At 42.4% G+C, this 19,881-nt stretch overlaps 1 protein-coding gene across 1 annotated transcript; it reads left to right on the forward strand.

Moving 5' to 3' along the window:
- The first annotated feature begins 7,505 nt into the window (after positions 1-7,505).
- Positions 7,506-18,919, forward strand: NFILZ (NFIL3 like basic leucine zipper). The gene is made up of 2 exons (XM_030032707.1): positions 7,506-7,775; positions 17,998-18,919. The coding sequence occupies exon 2, from the start codon at positions 18,020-18,022 to the stop codon at positions 18,917-18,919; it is 900 nt and encodes a 299-aa protein (XP_029888567.1). The 5' UTR covers positions 7,506-7,775; positions 17,998-18,019.
- The last annotated feature ends 962 nt before the right edge of the window (positions 18,920-19,881 follow it).

Below are 19,881 nucleotides of genomic sequence, written 5' to 3' on the forward strand. Positions count from 1 at the left end.
CACAAGGATTTTAGAGTTCCTGCACAACACTTAGTAAGTTGTCCCAACATTTGGAGGGGTAATAATGTCTAGGTCCTATAGATCAGCTTTTGGAGGATTTTACATGGCACATAAGTATGAGACATCGCCCACATCACAGACGAGGCACAAGAAGCATCTAGTAAGTGTCACAATAATTCCTCTCATGATGGAAGCCTGTCCCCCAAGGCTCTCCCCTGCTGAGCCACGCTGCCGTCCCTGTGCCTGCCCAGGCAGGGAGCAGGGGCACCTCGGCTGCTGCCAGCCCCCGGGACTGGGCAGCAAGCAGGGCTGCCTTTGCCCCCGCCAGGCCCCACGACTCCGGTGCCTCGTCAGCTGCCGCCTTTGTGTTGTGCAAACTTGTTCTTATGTGAGGGAAGAGCACCAGAAATCCTCCAGCATGCTTGGAAAATGGTATATTAAAACCTTTCACATACCTTGAGGGTGCAGCCGCCTCAGCGAGGGAGCCCTTCTTCCCCTGGGCTGGCTGACAGGGCAGGGCACAGCCGGGTGCAGTCCACAGGGTGAGCAGGAGGCTCCGGCGCAGCTGATTTTATCAGCCTCTGGGGATTTAAGGGCAAATCCCACCCTTGACTCCTGACAGAAAGGGACAAGATGGGCTCAGGTGGCTGGGTCGCCATGTCCAGTGGCGATCATCCCCCCCCCCCACCCCGGAGGAGATCAGGACGTCAAACACGTCTCCCTTGAGGGAAGGTGCCTTGCCAAGGCCTCCGTGGAGCCTCAACACCCCGAGAGCCCTGGAGGCCTAAGGCGGTGGGACGAGCAGCACCTGCGTCCCGGTGGGCAGGCAGGGCCTGAGCTGAGGAGAGCCCCTTCTCCGGGGCTCCTTGTCGCCACAGGCTGGGTGGGCAAAACCTCGGAGCTGGGAGAGGGTGGAGGAAGGGGAGAGGTGGTGGGGGCGTGCGGCTCCTGGGTGCGGGGGCCTGGCGGGGAGGAGGGCTCTGCCAGGGGCGCTTCGCGGCAGGGGGGATGCAGCCCCGAACCTCCCTATTTATTTGCGCCATGCTGACTTGCCCTGCCTCTTATTTAAAGCGAGATTTATCTGGCTGCATTCATCAAGCCCTCACCCTCCTCTTTGTGTCACACCGGCGCCCGCCGCCCCGTGGGGCTCCCGCCATGCCACCCTCTCTGCCTCAGGCCGCTGCTCCCACCTCCCTCCGCTCTGCTGGGCACAGCACTCATCGCCCAGCTTTCTGGGTGACTCAACACCTACAACAGCTTTTTAAACTTTTAAGCTCGGCAGGGAAGCCAACCCCCTCTCTGCCACAGCCGGGGCTGACGCGCTTTTTCAGTGTAAACGCTAACGGGAAGCTCAAAAGCAGCTGTGCTGGCGGGAGCCACCTGACAACCCCCTCCCCCATGATGCTGCCTGTCATCACCTCTTACGTAATCCCTACATGACTCCAGCTTTCCTGGGACCCGGTTATGCAAAAAAAAAAAAAAAAAAGAAAGAAAGAAAATCAAGCCAAAAAAAAAGCATCCTCACTGACCCCACTGACATGTCTCTCAGTGCAGGGCTGTCACAAGCGGGTGCGCGGTGAGGCAGCTTTTGGCAGAAGACGAGTTCGTCGTCCCCCTCTCGCCCTGCCTGGGCGGCTCTTGGGTGAGGAGTTGGTGCCGATGACTCCAGGTGTCAAGTCTGATCTACGAGGTAAGTCCTGGCCAGGTTGGTGAGAGGGAATTCACAGTATTGGGGTTTTTTCAGGTGTTGTGGGGCAAAGGTGGCAGCAATACCCTATCAGAAAACCTTTTCCATGCTTCTCCCTAGACCCCTGCTAGCTTTCCTGAAAAGTGACTGGCTTTTGGCATGAAAATTGCTAGCTTTTTTCATCTTGTTTTCTTCTTTCTTTTTTCCATCTTTTTTTCTTTTTTTAATACTTTTTCTTTTTTAATATTTTTTCTTTTTCATATTTTTTATCTTTTTTATCCTTTTAAATCTTTTTTCATACTTTTAAATATTTTTTAATTTTTTCCTTTTTTATCTTTTTTTCCCTTTTTCTTTTTTCCTTTTTAAATTTTTTTCCTTTTTCATCTTTTTTCTTCTCCTTTTTTTCTCTTTTCTCTTTCCCTTTCTCCTCTTTCCTCTCTCTCTCTTCCCCCTATATGTTATCTCTGTGCACTCCGTGCTTCCCCCCATCTGTCCCTGAATTTATCTCTTTCTCTTAAACTTCTGACATTCAGCACTCCTTCCTGCCACACCTGCCAACACACCAACACCTGTATGCACACACACATGGATGCATCCACACTCACCATATTGCAATGCCTGATATCTTCCTCCCTAATTTCTCTTCCCATACTCAGGGGGAGGGATGGAGGTGGTTATATTTGTAGATTTTGTTGTGTGGTTCTACTACATTTGCCTAGTTCTCAAAGTTGGACATTCTTGTTGCCTGTTCTTACCTATGTGCTTATTTTGGTTCAATCTCCTCTTCACATCAGAAACACCAATGTTCAAGCGCTTTTATGTACCTGACTGTGAGACTAAGAAAGAGTTTATTTCCTGCATTGGGCAGATTTTTGTTGTTTCTAGAGCATCATCTGGTGTCTCTATGGCAGCCAGCACAGCAATAGAGCTTGATAATAACATAGTGATAGTAAGGTGCTGGATTCGCAGCCCTGAAGAGAGAGGTTGGCACCATCTCTATGGAGGAACCACAGTAGAAAGGTGGCTTCCTTGGAGAGGACCTTCTGCCAGTGGCTCCCACCCTGGCAGAAGGACCCACCTCTCAGCAGATGGAGCCCTCTGCTTGTCTCTGGACAAAGCTTTGCTTGTGGAGATGAGGAGGCCAGGAAAGGCAGTTGGCTTTAGTGATACCGGTGGTTAGTATGGAGTGAATGATCACCCAGGCCAAGAGCAACTCCTGTCAGAGAGGTCGCTGTATGGTATCGGCATTTGCTCAACTTTATGTTTTAACCATGGCAAACTCTGCTATGACTTTCCTAAGCTAGTGAGCTTGCCCTGAAAGCGCAATTCCGGCTGGTCTGTATTGCTTCAAATCTTTTGCTCCCATCTCCCTGTCTCCTCATCCTCTCCTTCCCTGGTCTAAATTTCTCCTATGACACCTTTGGCCAGTTTTTCACAGTGTTGGAATCCCTAGATGCAAACCTCTTCTGAAAACCTCATCCTTTATGTCAAAGTCTGTGTAAAAACATAACATTCAAAAAATTGTCTTTCCCTTTGCTTGCTCTGTATGGGGTAGATACTGATGTGTATGCCCTTCACTATGCCCTCACAATATCAGAAGCACTGAGGACCAGGATAGAAAATACAAATGATCCAGGGATTGAAAACTGTTGAGAAATCATTAACACCATGTAGGACTGTTTGTTTCTTCTTATCATTGCTCAGCTTGTAACGTGGTTTCTTTAGTTCACAAAGCTTCTGGGGACAAGCCTTTTCCTCTCTTGGTTTGAAAAATCTTTTGCATCTAATTTCAAAGACGGGGAGGGGTTGCTGTCATTTCCCCCTCTCCCTCTCAGACTTCCCCTTCTTTAGCAAGTTTGAGAGAGAAAGACAGAGAGAAAACTATTCTGAAGGCATGCAGGATTTATATAAAGGCAGGTGATACATATTTATTATACCTGGAGGAAGGTGTAAAATTATTGTCTTATTTCTGAAGCTTATGGTCAAATAGTTCTCGTTTTGAGTTTTAAAGCTGACAGCTGTCATGAAATTTTTATATGAAGAAAAGGTGTATTTAATCCCCCTTTTTCTGCCCAAGGTTCACTGTCCTTATTTTGCTTCAGCAAAACAATAAGTTTTACAGTGAAGAAAATAACACATTAAATATTTTAATTATATTAATTGAGGAGAGTGATAAACATCACAGACATGAACTCAGCAGATTCACTAAGCTCCACTTCAGAGGCAGTCTTTGGTGTTAGAAGCACTTTAAAGTGGCATGGAAATCTGTAGCCAGGGCTGAACTCTACTGCATGGTCTGTAAGCACAAAACCAAAGACTGTGCCTTGAAGCCACTTTTCCTACTGGCTTTCAGTGAACTCCAAAACACATTTCCTCCCCTGCAGGCAAAAGTATCCCCGGAGTTTCTTGTTATGTTGTCACCATTAATTAAAATGCAGGAGAATTGGGAATGTGCTGTCAATAGGCCTTGAGAATTGCTCTTGAAAAGAGGTCCCGCTGCCTCAGAGTGATCGACTCCCTGGGCACACTGTTCACCCCTTACCACACAAAAATCATGGTAGATTAAAACTCTTTCGGGTTGCTGTGGTAGCAATGGCCCTTTCCTTGCTCTTTGTCTAATGTTAAACCCAATATTCTTTGTATACTTTATAGTCATTGCAAGTAATATGCAGTAAAGAAAACTCTAGAGAGAAAAGCTGATATGCAAAAGAAAATGAAACTGCCATTCTGAATTCTGTGGAATTAACCAAATTTCCCCTTCTACATAAGTGTCAAGATTGTAGATATAAAATGCAAGTTAATGAAACAGTGTACATTTGTTGAAAAAGCTAGTGAGTCTCATATGACAGAGATGCGTATCTATCTGAATGTTGCAAATCTGCCAAACCTCAATCTGCTGTTCATAATCACTTGGTTATTTATATAAGCAACATGAAATGCAGTTCCAGCTACAGAATCTTGCTATTGCTAGCAGACACATATTAACAGTAAACTAATATCAAACACATACTAAAAACCTCTTTCTGAAGATTTTTAATGAAATTCTCTGCAAAGTTATGTCATTAGATAAATAAGTTAAGACTGTGGGAGGAACTCTCACATTCACTGACTTTCAATGCCAGTGGCATGTGCTTACTTAGCTAAGAAATGAAAAGATGCAATTTTTTTTGTTAAAAGCCAAATTTGCAAAATCTCCTTGGATTTAAGCATTTAGCAGCGCACTTTGATGAGGTTTACAAAAGGATTTAAAAGCACCAGCTCTAACTTTTTTCTAATTTTCTTTACTAGTTCATGCTATTGTCTCCAAACCTTTTGATGTTTATTCCTCTTCCCAGCCACCCAATCCTTGTACCTGATACTCCAGCTCACCTTCATTCCCATTTGGCTCTGGGATTTCTTGCATCATATGAGAGTTCATATTTTCAGCTCACCAGATTTAGAGGGCTCATTAATTTTCAGTGTGGTTTGGATACACACATCTCTAAGTAGTTTTAGAAAACGGGTTGTAGATACCTGAAATTGTTACCGCTACAATGCCACATCCCATTTACGTTCTTTGTACATTTTGCTCCTGAATTTCACAGGTTATTTTTGAGAATGGGCATAAGATTTTTTCAATTGCTTTTGCAAGTTGTGTTTTTTGACTTTACAGATTTTAGGCAGCAGATTGGTCTAGCAGAAGCAACCAGTTCATAAGGTGTACTCTTTATTTAAGCAAATTTAAATGAACATAATGTGTATGATAATGTGCATCCATATTGTTTGTCAGTGTATTAAGAACTACAAAGACAGGAGAGGAAATCAGCCCTTGATGAGGTTGGGTATTTTTAGACCTCACAGATTACAACTGAGTGAATTTTTTGCAAGAGGCTACATTCAAAAAACAACAAGATATTAGTGACCCTAAAACTGTTTTTCTAAGAGTTCCACTGGCAAAAAAATGGGAAGCAGTTTTTATGAAGACTCAAAATGCTTCTAAACATCTTCTACTTCAGATTTACCAAGCAGAACATAATTTCAAAAAGGCATTTTCATGTTGAAATTGATCAATTCCTTACGAGAGAAAATGGTTAACTATCCTGAAACATTTAATTTGAGGTAAAACCAAAATGCTTTCTCTTGACACCGTAGAAACAGTTGTGCAGCTGTTCAAGTCAGCCAGGGAAAGACTTCTTGTAGGGCATTCCAACGTGAGCTGCACTTTGCACCTGAAGAGGGAATTCAGATATATACATAAATAGAGAGACAAGAGTCATGCATACAGTGTAATGAGATCAAAACTGCAGCTTCAGAGAGAGCAACATAATTTTGTATATTTTTTACATTCCCAGAAAACCCGTTTCTTCTGCTCAGTATAGCTAATACCTACATAGCAGAATTTGGATGCGAGCAGCAGATTTGCTTATCCTATCAAAAGATAATGATGGTGCCTAAAAGCAGGTTTTGCATCCCACATGCAAAATCTAGTATATTGTGAGTATAGAGGTCTGAGCAGTATAAAATGTGAAATTCCGGTTTGCTGCATTCTTTCTAGTGGGGTGGGAGAGAATGAAGCTTTGAATGAAGTACACTGGTCTTGTCATGTCAGTGTAGCTGAAACATTCAAGTAGCCACTCCCCAAAACTACTTTATATATGAGGTGTGGACATTTTAAACAAGATGATTGTTTTTAAATCCCTTCCATGTATAATACTGAAAATAATTAGTAGCCAGCATTGCTTTTGATTTAAAGAGAGCGTGACAGTAAATAACTATTCTGTTGATTAAAAAGACCTGTGAGTAAGACATTTCTTGGGTCCTCCCAGACCAAGAAGTGAGCACTGAGAGCCCACCCAAAGGTTGGAACCTCCTGTTTCTACATGCGACAAATGCCCTTGCTGTATCATACAGAATACAAGACTTAAAATTTTTGAAATATCTAGGTATCATAATTTTTTTACCGCTCTAAATTTGAACTTTGCTGTGCTGTGGCTTATGACAGGCTAAATTTTTTGGGGGACATTCAAAGATTTGTTAGGAGAAGGAAAATGCAGTTCATGATTTGTTAGGAGAAGGAAAATGCAGTTCATAAGTGTACTACATGCCAATTATCCCAAATCTAGCATCTCTGCTTATCAGAAATAATTATCGCAATAATTAACTGTAGGGTGACTTCCGTGCCAGCATGAGTGGAATAATCTTCAGACATAAGGCAGTATTTCAGAAAAGACTAATGACTCCAGACTCTGACATTTCTGATTGCCAAACATAAGAGGCTTCATTTAAAAAGACCGCTTTTTAAATTCAGGCATCCTTTGAGATGTCTCAGAACTGCAGTCCTCTAATAAAGAGACTCTAAATCATGAACTATTTTAAGAAAACATTCCGGTTCTAACTTTAAATGATGTCTTCTTTGCAGCATGTTTTTAAAAGCCAAATTCAAGTCATGTTGAGTGGTAAAATCAAAATGTGAAGAACTTTTGGTTTTGTTTTGGTTTGTTTGTGGAGTTGTTTTTTTTGTTGTTGTTGTTGAAGGGAAGCTTTCTATTTGTCTTGGTTTTGAGACTCCTCAGTGTTGGATTTTGAATCGTCTGCATCCACAAGAGCTAAACACATTTTTCTCTAATCGAAAGCTGAGACTCCTACCTAATGAGGTAACTTCAGCTAGCAGAGGCTTTCAGGAAAACAGCAGATATTAGGAAAGTCTTATTAAGCTTCAGGATTTTTTTGCCTGAGTGACTCCGCAACTTCTGACCACCTGTAAGCAATGACCCAAGGACCTGGCCTCATCCTTGTGATTCCTACCCTGACTTTTTCACTGAAACACAAGCCTCTAGAACACAATCCAGTTTTTGCTGTTTAGCCTTTCTCACTCCTTGTACTTTGTCTCACAGTTTCCCCTGGCTGCAGTGTTGTTCTTTGCTTCCTGGCGAGGTTATTGTGTAGTATTGGTTTGACGTGTGCTCTTACTGTGCTACCATGTCAATGTGGCTGTGGCAACTGGGGAGTGAAGTGTCCCCTGAATTTTGGTCTTCGGGGAGTCGAAGACTGGTCCCATGCTCCTGGGGATCTCTCAGACCCAAGAGCTCTGGCAGGTGAAAACTCTTTGGTGAGTAATCTCACGTGTGTCTAGCTGAAATCTGTGCCAAGGTCATAGCTCCCTCCTTTTTCAAACCTCTGCAATAAGTCAGATAAGATGCAATTACTAGCAGAAAGTCAGACAACAGGCAATTAACAGCAGAATTTGGCTTTGTGTTTTGAGACGGAAGAGTTTCTTTATTTCCTTGTAGAGTTAAGCAGTTTAGGCAGAAATTCCTACTGCTTCCATCCAGTGAAAGTGTACTGCAAATATTAATATTGCAAGGAATAACTCAAAGGATGGAAGAGGTAGTTCATTGTCTTTTGCTGGTTTCTGTAAAGGCTATTATAGACTGGCTGCTGATTTCTGCTGCTTTGGCAGAAATTGGGAATGAGTTATACAGCCTTAGTGGAGGCACTCCAGATTTGACTCTAGTGTAGTTTCAGATAAAACCCAAGTCCTAATTTACAGCTTTATCTTCTTTTCTGATGATTTAAAAAGGAAACTGCAGCAATCAGTTTGAATCTGGAAGAAATATTTCTAGGACTGGACCATGTGAATTTACATCAGCATTTCACTTTAGTTACCCAGAAGTAAGTATTTTGAATCTGATAAAGCACTGATAAGCACCCTGTTGCTTTGGGCACAGAGAAACTCAATGATTTGAGACTGAAATTAGGAGTTTCATCTTTAGTACAAGTGGGTTGTCACTAGTTCTGTGTATTATAGAAACTCAGGCAGAAGTGGCTGATGCATGACTCTGCCTTGCAAAATCTTCAAAAGTTTCATTTATTTCCTGTGATAGCAGAGTGAAAGGGAAACCTCTGACAGAAAATCTTGATATTAACAATTAATGAATGAGAGAAGTGGTCACATTCTGCAGTGAGTGCCCTTTGCACACATGTATGAGTGGAGCAGGCCTGGCAGCCTTCAAGACAAGTCGGTAGTGATGGCTTACTTCCTTAAAAAGAAAAAGGAAAGCTTTTAGAGAGCATTGGATCATTTGGACTTCTGCAAAAAACCACAAGGATGGGAGTCTTCCTGCCAGAAAACGATGAGAAAGGTGCCATGTGCAGAAATTTCTGGTCCTTGATACACTCCGCTCCTGATCTGCTAAATATTTCTATACATCTTAGTGTTAATGGTTTCTATTTTGTGATCATCAGTTTCTCGTTCTGAAACAGGAGGGTAAGCAATGAGATGAGTTTTATTTAGGGTCTGCAAAAACTTTTGTAAATGGGATGCTATGATCAGTCCTGCATTGTGGAAGTGCTTATGCTGGAGTTAGAAGCAGGAAAAGACTGGGAGAAAGAATGGGAGAGCTTGGCTTTAGTTTGTCTACTTAAAGCAAAATAATTTCTTAGGGCTGGAATCTGGATGACAGCACTGCTGGGTTAGCAAAACCCCACGGGGCTCTACTGCGTATGTGTGTCTCTGAAGTTCAGTGGCAAGTTGAGGGCCTAATTCAGTTTTCTAAATAACGAATAATTTGCAACTGCTGATGTACGTGACTGTACAACAAGGAGGAGAATGGGGAATGAAGCAGGTTCTGGAAGTTTTACTGGCTGAACAAAATATTTGGGGTTGGGTGTTTTGAAACAGATATGTGAAAAGATGAAGAAAAGAATCGGGAATATCAAATATAGGAGAAGGCTGTCTTTCCTGATGACTGGTGTTTGCTGGGGAATGGATTTTGAAAATGGGGGGAGGTCCTTGTTTTTATCAGGATTTGTTCTGGTTTTCCTATTAAAGTATTGTTACGAACTTTCTGACAGTGGTAACTTTGTAGCTTCTACAGAGCGGGGGATTTTGTGATTTGCAAATGATTCCACTCTGTTTTTAAAATAGGGATTTCATGTGTCCTCAAGACCTACTAACCACAGATGATTGCATCTAGGAAAGATTAGAAATGTGTCCAGTTCTTTTCTGGTGGTTCTTGACTTCTAATTTCCAAGACAGAAAGCCACTGACTTGCTAACATCAATGGCAGCCCTGCTTAAGCCAGCGTTTCTAGCCTTGTTTCAGGAAAAGCTCTTAGCCTCTGCTTAATTTTAAACACGTACTTAGGTCTCATTGATTTCATAGCCTGCAATGACATTCCTGAGCTACAGAGAGGGACTTAGTTTGGGTCTAGACCGCCTCTCTCACTTCTTCCTCATGATGAGGCATCACCATAACATCTGGGGTAACCTTGAGATAGTTATGAGCTTTATCTTTGTGAATTGATCTTTACTTTTAAAAAAACTACTGTGAAAGCAGTTTTTGTCAGACTCAGTATGAACCAAATGGAATTTTCCATCCCTCTGGGTAGGCAGAGAGAGGTGGAGAGCAGATGCAGGGCTGCACATACTGCCAGCGGCACGCTGCGCACGAGCATCCATCTGCTCGTTCAACTGGAGCCAGATGTGTGAGTTCCTGGGCTGGTTCTCTTCTTCTCCCATCAGTCGTGTGAGTGAAGGTCTAGTGACTGGAAGAGAGTTACTGCTGAGTTACACCAAGGTAAATGCAGCCACACCTTGCCGGTTCCTGTTAGCACAGCAGACCAAAAGCTGCCATTTAAAATATCTACGTGCAAGAATTAACAGGTTTATACCTGCCATCTATGCTGCTGCATAGCATAATGGGTTTATGTGTTACTTACTGCTTTTCGATAAACGATGTGACACAGATCTGATACAGTATGGTCTGGTCCTGCAAATCTGTGCGTTATGCTTGTGCTTAAGCGTGCTCTCAGTAAGCCAGCTTCAGTAGTAGATGTAGTCTGGTCATGGTAGCATTGCCAAATTGAGCTTGTTGGCATTAGTTAGCTTGGGGGAATTCCAGTCTATCTCAGCATTGTTGCATCTGAATGAAATAGCTCAGATATCTCTGTGCTACCCTGTGTTGTGCAGTGAAGAAATGGCCAGGGGAAAAAGAACAATTCAGTTATTCATGCTTTATTTCTTCCTGGAGCAGGGTCCACCAAGTAGGTGCTGAAGCTGAACTAACAAGATAACTAAAAATGTTTGTATAATACTCCGTAGTATCCAGACCGTTTGTCAGATGTAGTTGGCTTTCCAAGGAAAGTTTTAGTTGTTTAAAAAAAAATCAGAAAAAATTATCTGAAAATACTATGATTTTAACTGTTCTGTGTTTTCAGCTGAAACACTTGAGTTTCCGATTCCAGTATTTCAGAATTCAACTAAAGTATTCCTGCCAAGCATAATCTGCTGAAAAGTCAATACTTTTGACCCAATCTATGAAATAAAGCAGGGGAAGAAAAAGGATTTCTTTAAAGTCCTTTCCCAGAGAAAAACCCACATTTACGAAGTATTTTACATTGAGCCATGGTGTGATGGGGTCAGTTTTCTTGGGCACAGAGGCAAGCTGAATGGAGCAAACACCATGAAGACTTCATTATTCATCAGCAGCATGCACTGAGGCATTTACAGACCAAGAAATGCAAAACTCTGTCACTTGCAAAGAATCATTAGTAACTTAGGGTTTTGAGGGTTTTGCAGAGTATTTCCAGTCTTACAGACTGTTGTAGACCCACAGTAAAATTTAGAGGTCAGTTTGTTCCAAATAGAGTAGTACCTGAGCTGGTTTTGAGGCTAGTTACCATGAGCAGTGTGGGCTTTGCCCAAAAGGACTGAGGAATCAAGGAAAGCTTATACAGCTTACAAGCTGTAACACCCAGCAGTTCTGCTGCAGGTGGTTTGGTAATTTTGGGTAGGTTCACATGGTTTGAAGACAAAACTAATTCTAACAAGCCCCTAACAAACAACCTGTTGTGATCAAGCTGCAGAGACAGTGATTTAATATTTTTGAGCCTAGAATTTTAGTAGACCAGAAAGTTCAATATATCCTTCAGACTCTGAATCTGTAGAGAAAAACTTGATTTTCAGGAGTTCAGCATCTGTGGTTGTGGCCAGGTTTCAATCCACTCCAGAGAATCCTTATGGGGTCATGGAATCTGATTTTCAAACAAGTGCCCAAGCGAGTGCAAAGCTTCAGTGGAAACCAGACTTCAGAAAACCTGGCCCGATGGTGAAAATGCTTGATTTTGAAAATCTGTCTGTAAAGGCACTGCAATACATTGACAGACTTGCAGCAACATTTGGCGCTCTGAGCCAACAATCATTTGTGTGTTTTCAGAATAGACACACATCAAAATTGTGACTTTGGCATACCGTAGTTGTTTCTGATGCAGTTTTGCTTTGAATTTGAGTTTAAAGCTTCACCAGCAAGAGTGATTCTTCCATCAGTAGCAGCCACAGAAGCAGTTGTCCTGGAGTTCAGGCATACAGGTCATTAGGGTCTGCTCTGTTCTCTTCTCTTCTGCCTGCTTTAATCAATAGACTATGCTATTTCCCATTGAGATACAAAAAGTGAGTAATACCTATTCCTCAATAGCACCTGTTAACCACTGCTTTAGAATGAATGTGAAATACTCAGGAATATGAGTAATTAGAATGATGTCCTTTTATCTTAAATCGGCCAGTAGGTTTAGAGAGTATTGTAAGATACTGCCAAACCACAGATTTTTTTTTCTTATTACTATGGTGAAGAAGCAGCAGCGAGGATCGAAACTTGTTTACTAAGGTGCTTGCAGTGCAGTGTTTGTACAGCGCAGTGGTCCTGGTAGAAGTTTTCAGAGGTTTCTGTTGTAAATCATGCCATGCTCACTGGGGCCTGTTTATTATCTTATTTTATCAGTGTAAATTCTGAATAACTCCTGTGGGTTAGATACTGATGTATTAGAGTGGCTTGAGATTAACAACTGAATTCTGATTTAGTTTAGGATGATATAATTTAATCAGCCTTAGCCAGCAGTGGGTCCGTCCTGGAGCCGGCTGGCGTAGGCTCTGTTGGACACAGCAGAAGCTTCTAGCAGCTTCTTACAGAAGCCACCCCTGTAGCCCCCCAGCTACCAAACTTTGCCACGTAAACCCAATACAGCTAGAAATTTATTTAATACTTAAATTCACACAGTATTTTAGGATATAAGAGTGCTCAGACTTAGTCAGCTTAAAGGTCCACCTGGCCTAATCTTTGGCCTAGTATTTTTTGTGATTCCCTTTTTATTTTTGATGACTACATTATCCTGAGGCAGTGAACTCCAAATTTCATTTTAATGTCGTATGAAGGTGTGCTTCCTTTTGTTTCTTTGAAATCTACTGTCTGATAATTCCAGCACATGTTCTTTGTTCTTGAGAAATAATGAGTTAGCATTTCTATTTACAGAAACTGTCCTGAATCTATGGCTGTTCTGGTTGCCCTTTGCAGGATCTGTGCTAATTTTAATACATCCTTGGGAAAAAGAATAATCTGTGGGTTGAGAGCTTGACTTACGATCACAGAAAAGTGAGATTCACCAGCTGTTTTATGAGGCAGTGTGTTTTGATTAAAAAAAAGTTTATATCATCTTGTAGATCTGCAGTGAATCAGTTCCTGTTAGATATAAGTTTTTCCTGGAGGGCTTTGTGCAACCTGCTGGAAAGTACAATTCATCAGAGTCTGCTCTGATCTGCTGCTCAGGGTGGAGATAAGAGAAAGAAGGGGAGATAGGTCTGAACCAAACCTCTGAAGCCCAAGCCCTAACATGGTCTTCTGTTAGTGGAAGGAAAGCATTTTTACCAGAAAGGAGGATCTTTCGACCAGGTAGATAGAGTACATGTACAAAAACCTCAATACAACATGTCCTCATTTACACAGAGGTGTAAATGGTTTAGTGTCATCATTAAACTAGGACATTACACATTTAGCCGTTCACAGCTGATTAGATGGATTGTAGAAGTGGTAAGGATAGTTTTTATTGCATGTCTTCATGTATTTGACAGTCTTTACAGAAAAACGTGGCTTGCTTTCTGCCTGCTCAGAAACGTAAGAGACTGGAGGAGTTCAAAGGCTGCTCTCTCTAGAGAAGTAGGACTTTGGAGAGATGCTCTGTCTGAACAGAGCTAGCAGATTTAGTGCAAATCAGAGGTGAAAAATGAATGCCATAATTTTACAATGGTTTTGGTGCTTTCTCTTCTGTTCAGGATGCAGATAATACAGAACATGGCTGACATTCTGCCAAGATATTAGTAATTGTCTTCTACATTTATAACCGCAGAAACAACAGATACCAGTGCACCTTAGGAAATATTGGTTGCATAATGCACTTGACCAAAACGGTTCTACCATTGTCACTAATATTAATGTTTCCACTCGGCCTTGCGGGTACAAGCTGTGTGTCACCTTGTGCGCTTGATTGCTAGATTCTTCACTCGTGAAGAGTCCCAAGTCAAATGTCATGTGGGTGTATGTGCGACTTTGTGCAGATATAAATAACAGGTACAGTTTAGACTCTGTGGCCTAAAACTTGATGTTTTCACATACTGGCTCAGCTCAGTCTTCATTCCTTGCCCTTAAAAGGCCAGATCCTGCCTCTGATAAGAACTTCCCCTGCCTCCAACTTCACACCCAACCTCCTTCCAAACCTTCCCCACCTCCAAGTAAGTGTAACTGTGCCCTCCCTCTGGTTTGACTCCTGCCTCTTCTCCTGGACTCAACCCTCACTTCTCATTATTTCACTTCCATCTGCTTCAGTTCACACAGCATGAAGTTGGGGTCTGAAGGAAATTCTCACCTTGGCACAATGGACTAGAGTGTGAGGGATTGAACAAATGTGGGAAAGGTTAAACAATGTGCTTAAAAGAGTTTGCTGGAAGGAAGAGTTCGGGTTCTTTGTTACTTTTTTGTTCTGTCTCACAAATGCCTATTTTGGGTGCCTTTTATTTCCCATGCTTCCCAGCTATATTGGACAGTGAATGTTGGTTATAGTAATCTTGAAACTTATAGGATCTCCTTATGACAGGCACCAGGAACAAGAGAAGGACAGGGAGAAAACAAACTACTTTACCCAATGAGGGTGGTGAGTTTACACAGTGAAAAAGCCACCTGTTGATCTTTGACTCATTCAACAACAAAGTCACGTCAAATACTAACCTGAAAAATTCCTGGTAAGTGATTAAGCCCTGAAACAATAGTGTATTTCTGCCTCTTGACGCTGTCAGAAACCACAGGTACACTCACTGAAATTCTCCCTTTGATGCTTTGAGATCCGAAGTAATTTTGATCAAAGGCTGGAGGAATTACCCCAAACATATTCATGCTAAAGGACATTCTTTGTTTTGGTCTTTAATTACTCTCAGAACCTTTGCATACTGTTTGAGATCTCAAAGACTTATGGCTAAATTAAAATAAATTAATTCCAAATGTATTTAATTACAAAATCACACTGATTTGGACAGAGAATATTTTCATGGAACTTGTCTCAATTTAAACGAGAACAAAACTCTGGTCATGCTGAGCAAACTCGGATAGTGAATAGATGTGGATTTGTCTATTTTGCCGGACTGCATTGTGCAGAGATCACAGTTGATAACAACCTGCCAATACCGAAGGTCTCCGAGTCTGTAAAAATAAATAGCTGATAATTTATCTGTAAGCAGCAGAATATTTAATCAAATAGCTTCTACAGAAGATTAGCATTTTTAGGCTCAGTGTTCACGTTTCTGCTGTACGATATATAAGTAACTGTGTATATGACAGAACTCCTTTACATACGTTCTCACATTGTTTGATTTTCAAAATCTGCTAGTGATCTTTTATGCCTCATTTGTTGAGTGCTAGCTTGAGATACCTTGGAAAGGGATCTGATTTTCAGAAAGACCTATGCAAGAAAACAAAGAGAGTACTTTGCTTCCAAAATCTTGTCCTCTTTATGATTTATGAGTTGAATTCTTAAGAAATCACTAGTCACTCTTGGAAAACTAGACCATTCAAATGTGGTTTTTTACAGGAAACTTAGGAATTGAAGAACACTAGAAATTTTCAAAACCTCTAGACACAAATTACAACTGGACAATGTTTAGGAATTGGTTTTTTACACAGATGTGTGAGCTTTTTTGATTAGTTTTGATGTGAATGCTCATGAAGAGCAAGTGGAGCACCCAAACATGGTCCTTTATCATTTCTGTTTCTGTAAGTCCTTCATTGAACTAGTGCCCTTCTGCGTTCAGAAGGACATACAGTCCCTGCCCAAAGTGATGTCCTGAATGATTTTGAATTATATCTTCCCCTTTTGCTTGTAGATGGGTATCAGTCATCAAGAAAAGAATAATTCATGTCACTTATGCAATAAATTGATTTAGCAAGAATGTTGGCTATTAGTCATGCCAATTATTAGCTGCGTTGATTTTCAGAAAGGTCACATGCCAGATTTTCACCAGCTTACAGCATCTGACTGCATGAACGTATACAGCCCAGGCTTTCTAAATGAGTTTGACTTCTCACTTCACCTGTGGCTCTGAATGTGTCCATTTAATGTGATTCCTAAATAGCTGTTTGAAAGCCAAAAATACTCCAACTGGATGTTTCTGGCTAAAAACTGAATAATGCTTGGCTTTTGGATGTTATGTTGATTTTATTGCCCCTGAGTTTGGGCAATTTTCAGCCTGAAACTTTTTTTTCTTGGGGAAGGGAAACATTTTCAGCTGAAAATATCAGCCAGCCCTCCTCTCCCCAACACTCTGACCAGCCCTGCCAGGAACCTTGGTGATGTTGTCCCCATGACTCAGAAAAGCACTTTGCAATTATATAAACAGGTACTATTATTATTCTAGTTATGTGGTGAACCGTGAGTGCATTGCAGTTCTAGTAAAGTGCAACCCACCAGACAGTGTGGAGGGCATCCTGACCACTGTTTGTGCCTTGGTCTTTGTGGGTGCCAACAGTCACATAGTCATGAGGCTAAAATGAAGGGCCTTGTGCAAGGGCTGTGGGGATCGAAACGTGGCAAATACCAAAGCTTCAGTGCATTAGTTGCTAATCAAAGTGAAACAATTATGCCCTTCTTTACCATTTTAGGGTAATCCTGTAGAGGTGATGGCTTATCAGGCTCAGTGCTGGCTGGTCCCTCTGGCCCAGCTGTCTGTTAGATGGGACGTAGGTCCTGAGCGGTCTGGCAGTGAAGCATTTCTGAGTGAGATCCTTTCTTTGCTCCTTCCCTATCCATCCTGTAGAGCTGTCATAACAAGCTGTCTCCTCTTGACTCTACAAAGTAGTTTCCCAAAATTTAAGTTAGTCTCACAAGATGTGATTCCTCTCACCAGACCTAAGATGCCTGCAAGGGTTAAATCAGAATTACTCACTCTGGGCTTTCTTGCAGTCAATAGGCAACAGCCCAAGAAGCTCAGCTGATCAAATGTGACTACTTCAGAGTAAGATATATGTCATGCTAAGCTCCCTCACTAGGTCTCTGTGAAGCATAGAGGATGTCTGAGGTGACACTCGCACTAGATCAGCACAATCCCTCCCAGACTGCCAAGAGGCAGGAGGCTGATGTGGTTTTCCTGGAAGATCGCCATGTTACAGGAAGCTTGTATCTTAGATGGGGATGTCTGGAGTGCGATCTGTTATTAGTTTAATTCACAACTTAGACTGTTATCATTGGTCTTCTCTGTTAGCTTCTTCCCATAGTCAGGAACGTACCATGGTCATTGTCTTGAGATGGACACTTCTGTGCCAACACTTGGTGCTCAGCACCTGCTGTGCAAGTACTAGCAAGCTCTTAGATGGCACTTTCATGGTGTTCATACACATTTGCTTACAGATCTATCAAAATCACAGACTTCATCAAATCCAGTTTTCCAGGGTGGGACCAGGGGGGTTGGGGAGAAATGGGGACTGAGTATATGCAGTAGATTTGTAATCCTGCTTCAGCTGCTAACTAAGGTACGTGGCTGAGGTAAATCAGTTCTTCTCCCTGTGCATTCCTTATCTGTAAAACAGGGGCAATGAGACTTATTTCCTTTGTAAGGCAGTTTGAGATTAGTGGGAGATAAGTGGTACGTGAGAGCAATTTTTATTATCCTGATTGAAGTTAGTTAGGCAAAGTATTTGTGACTGTCCACTGAGTCAGCAAAATATGTCCTTTTTAACTCTGCTCAGTCATACACATTTTTTGAGTACCCCCTGATGGACTTTGCAGACACTGGTAAGATATGAGTGCATTGATGTGCAAAGAGTATTTTGAAAACGTGGCTCCAAAATGACAGAAATAGCTGAGGGAAGCTGTCCTCAGGTTACATGTGTGCATGGTGCTGTACTCAGTGTTCTTGGTATGACTGCAACAGAGATAAAACAATCACATGGCTATATTAATTTATTCATTGGTATTAATAACACCTTTAGTGGTAATATTTTTTTGTTCTAATTCTGGCAGAACCCCGGCTGTGTTCACGACCATGGAAAACTTCATGGCACCGCTGAGCACCGTCAATGAGCTTGCGCTTCAGCAGAGCAAGGCTAAGCTCCTCCATGGCAAGCTGAGCGGTCCCTCCCGGCGCAAGCGGGAGTTCATGCCAGATGAGAAGAAGGACAACATGTACTGGGAGAAAAGGCGCAAGAACAACGAGGCGGCCAAGCGCTCACGGGAGAAGAGGCGCCTCAATGACTTCGCCATGGAGAGCCAGCTGGCTGCTCTCAGCGAGGAGAATGCCATCCTCAGGACAGAGCTGCTGTCCCTGAAGCTGCGCTTTGGGCTCATCAGCCCAGACACCAGCACCTACCAGGGTGACTCCCTTCAGGACTTCCTGGGGGTTTATTTCAGAGGGCACAAAGCAGCCTCCCCACTCCTCGAGGCAGAGCCCTTTGCTGGGGAGTCCTGCTTCTTCACAATGAAGAGCTTTGTGCCGACGGTGCTGGAGCCAGCTGACTTTTCCTGCAAAACCTTTGGCCCATCCAGAAATACCCTTGGCTGTGACTCAAAGTCAGCTCCCATGGACACACGTGGCCTTCAGCAGCCGAAGAGGCTTGATGCATCCTTCAGATCCACAGTTTGCTCTCCGTTTCTCAATTACTGCTGCCCAGACAAATACGCTTTCCACTTGCCTTTGTCAGGCAGTGCCTGCTTCTTGTGCCCTTCCCCCATTCCAGCTGAGGTGAGCAAAGAAAGCAGCACAACTGCCTCAGATGAAGATGATGAGCAACAAGTGCCCAAAACTTCTCCTCTACCCCCATGCGGCCTGCCCTGCCCTTCAGAAGACCATTTGAAGGGCCGAAGCTATGCTGCCCTACCTCACAAGCTCCGGATTAAGACCAAAGCCCTCAGCAGCCTGGAGGAGAGTGGCCTGGACTCCCACTGAGGTAGCAGAGGAATGGCCCACTGTGGGGCCAATGTAAGACCTTCCAAAGACGTGACGGGTTTGGAAGGAGGGGGTGGGAGGGAAATGTCTTATGCTTCAAAGAGGGAAGTGATTTTCCCTGCTTTGCATAAATGATAAGGGAGCTTACAGGGCTAGGCTGCATCACTACAGCATAACTGCTTCTGGCCATGATGTTCATCTTGCTGGACGAGACCTGCCAGACCCTGCAGCTGCTGTGTGAGTAAGTCTGAGTTTCACCTGGCTGCTCTGCTTACAAACCAAGATAAAATTTGAGGTGTGAAGGGACCAGAGGCAGGAAGAGGCTAAGACAGCAGAGGTGGTGCTCACACCATGTAACACAACTACAGCTGCTTGGGGTGGCAACCATTTTAATTACCTTTGCTTCATCGTCGCCTTCATCCTCACGAATGTGCTTCATCCTCACGAATGTGCTTGAAGTCTTAATTGCTTGACATGGGAAACTATTGATGGAAGTTTCAAACCCCTCAGCTGTCTGGAGCAAGAAAAAAGCGATAGTGATTAAAAGGCGGTGGATTTACACTGGTATGAAATGAGAGCAGAACCTAATCCATTTTTTTCCCATTTTATCATAATTTATCTTCAGAGAGAATGAACTCTTTTTCTCTTTGACCAGACACAGTGTGATCCAGAAGATAGTTTCATTTATGTTTGCAACAATTATTTTGGAGGACTAAATATTTGTTTTTTACTCAAATGCAAAATATATTTTAGTTTTACTTCCTTCTTTTTAAATAAGGTGTTTTCAAAAATGATATTTCTGTATTTGGAAATTGCCTTTATAAAACATTCTCTCACCTTTAGCTGAGTTGACTGAACCATTTCCTTTTTTTGAAACGAATTACTTACAAAATAAAAAAAATAAGCAAAAAGACAATTTATACCAAAATTGTTAATGAAGAGGGTAGAAAGCATTTCAACAT

This window comes from Aquila chrysaetos, chromosome 12 (assembly GCF_900496995.4).
Source record: "Aquila chrysaetos chrysaetos chromosome 12, bAquChr1.4, whole genome shotgun sequence".
Lineage (NCBI taxonomy): Eukaryota > Metazoa > Chordata > Aves > Accipitriformes > Accipitridae > Aquila > Aquila chrysaetos.

What these genes read in the sequence shown, in the direction of transcription:
- NFILZ (XM_030032707.1), top strand. Translation starts at nt 18,020, where the DNA reads ATGGAAAACTTCATGGCACCGCTGAGCACCGTCAATGAGCTTGCGCTT.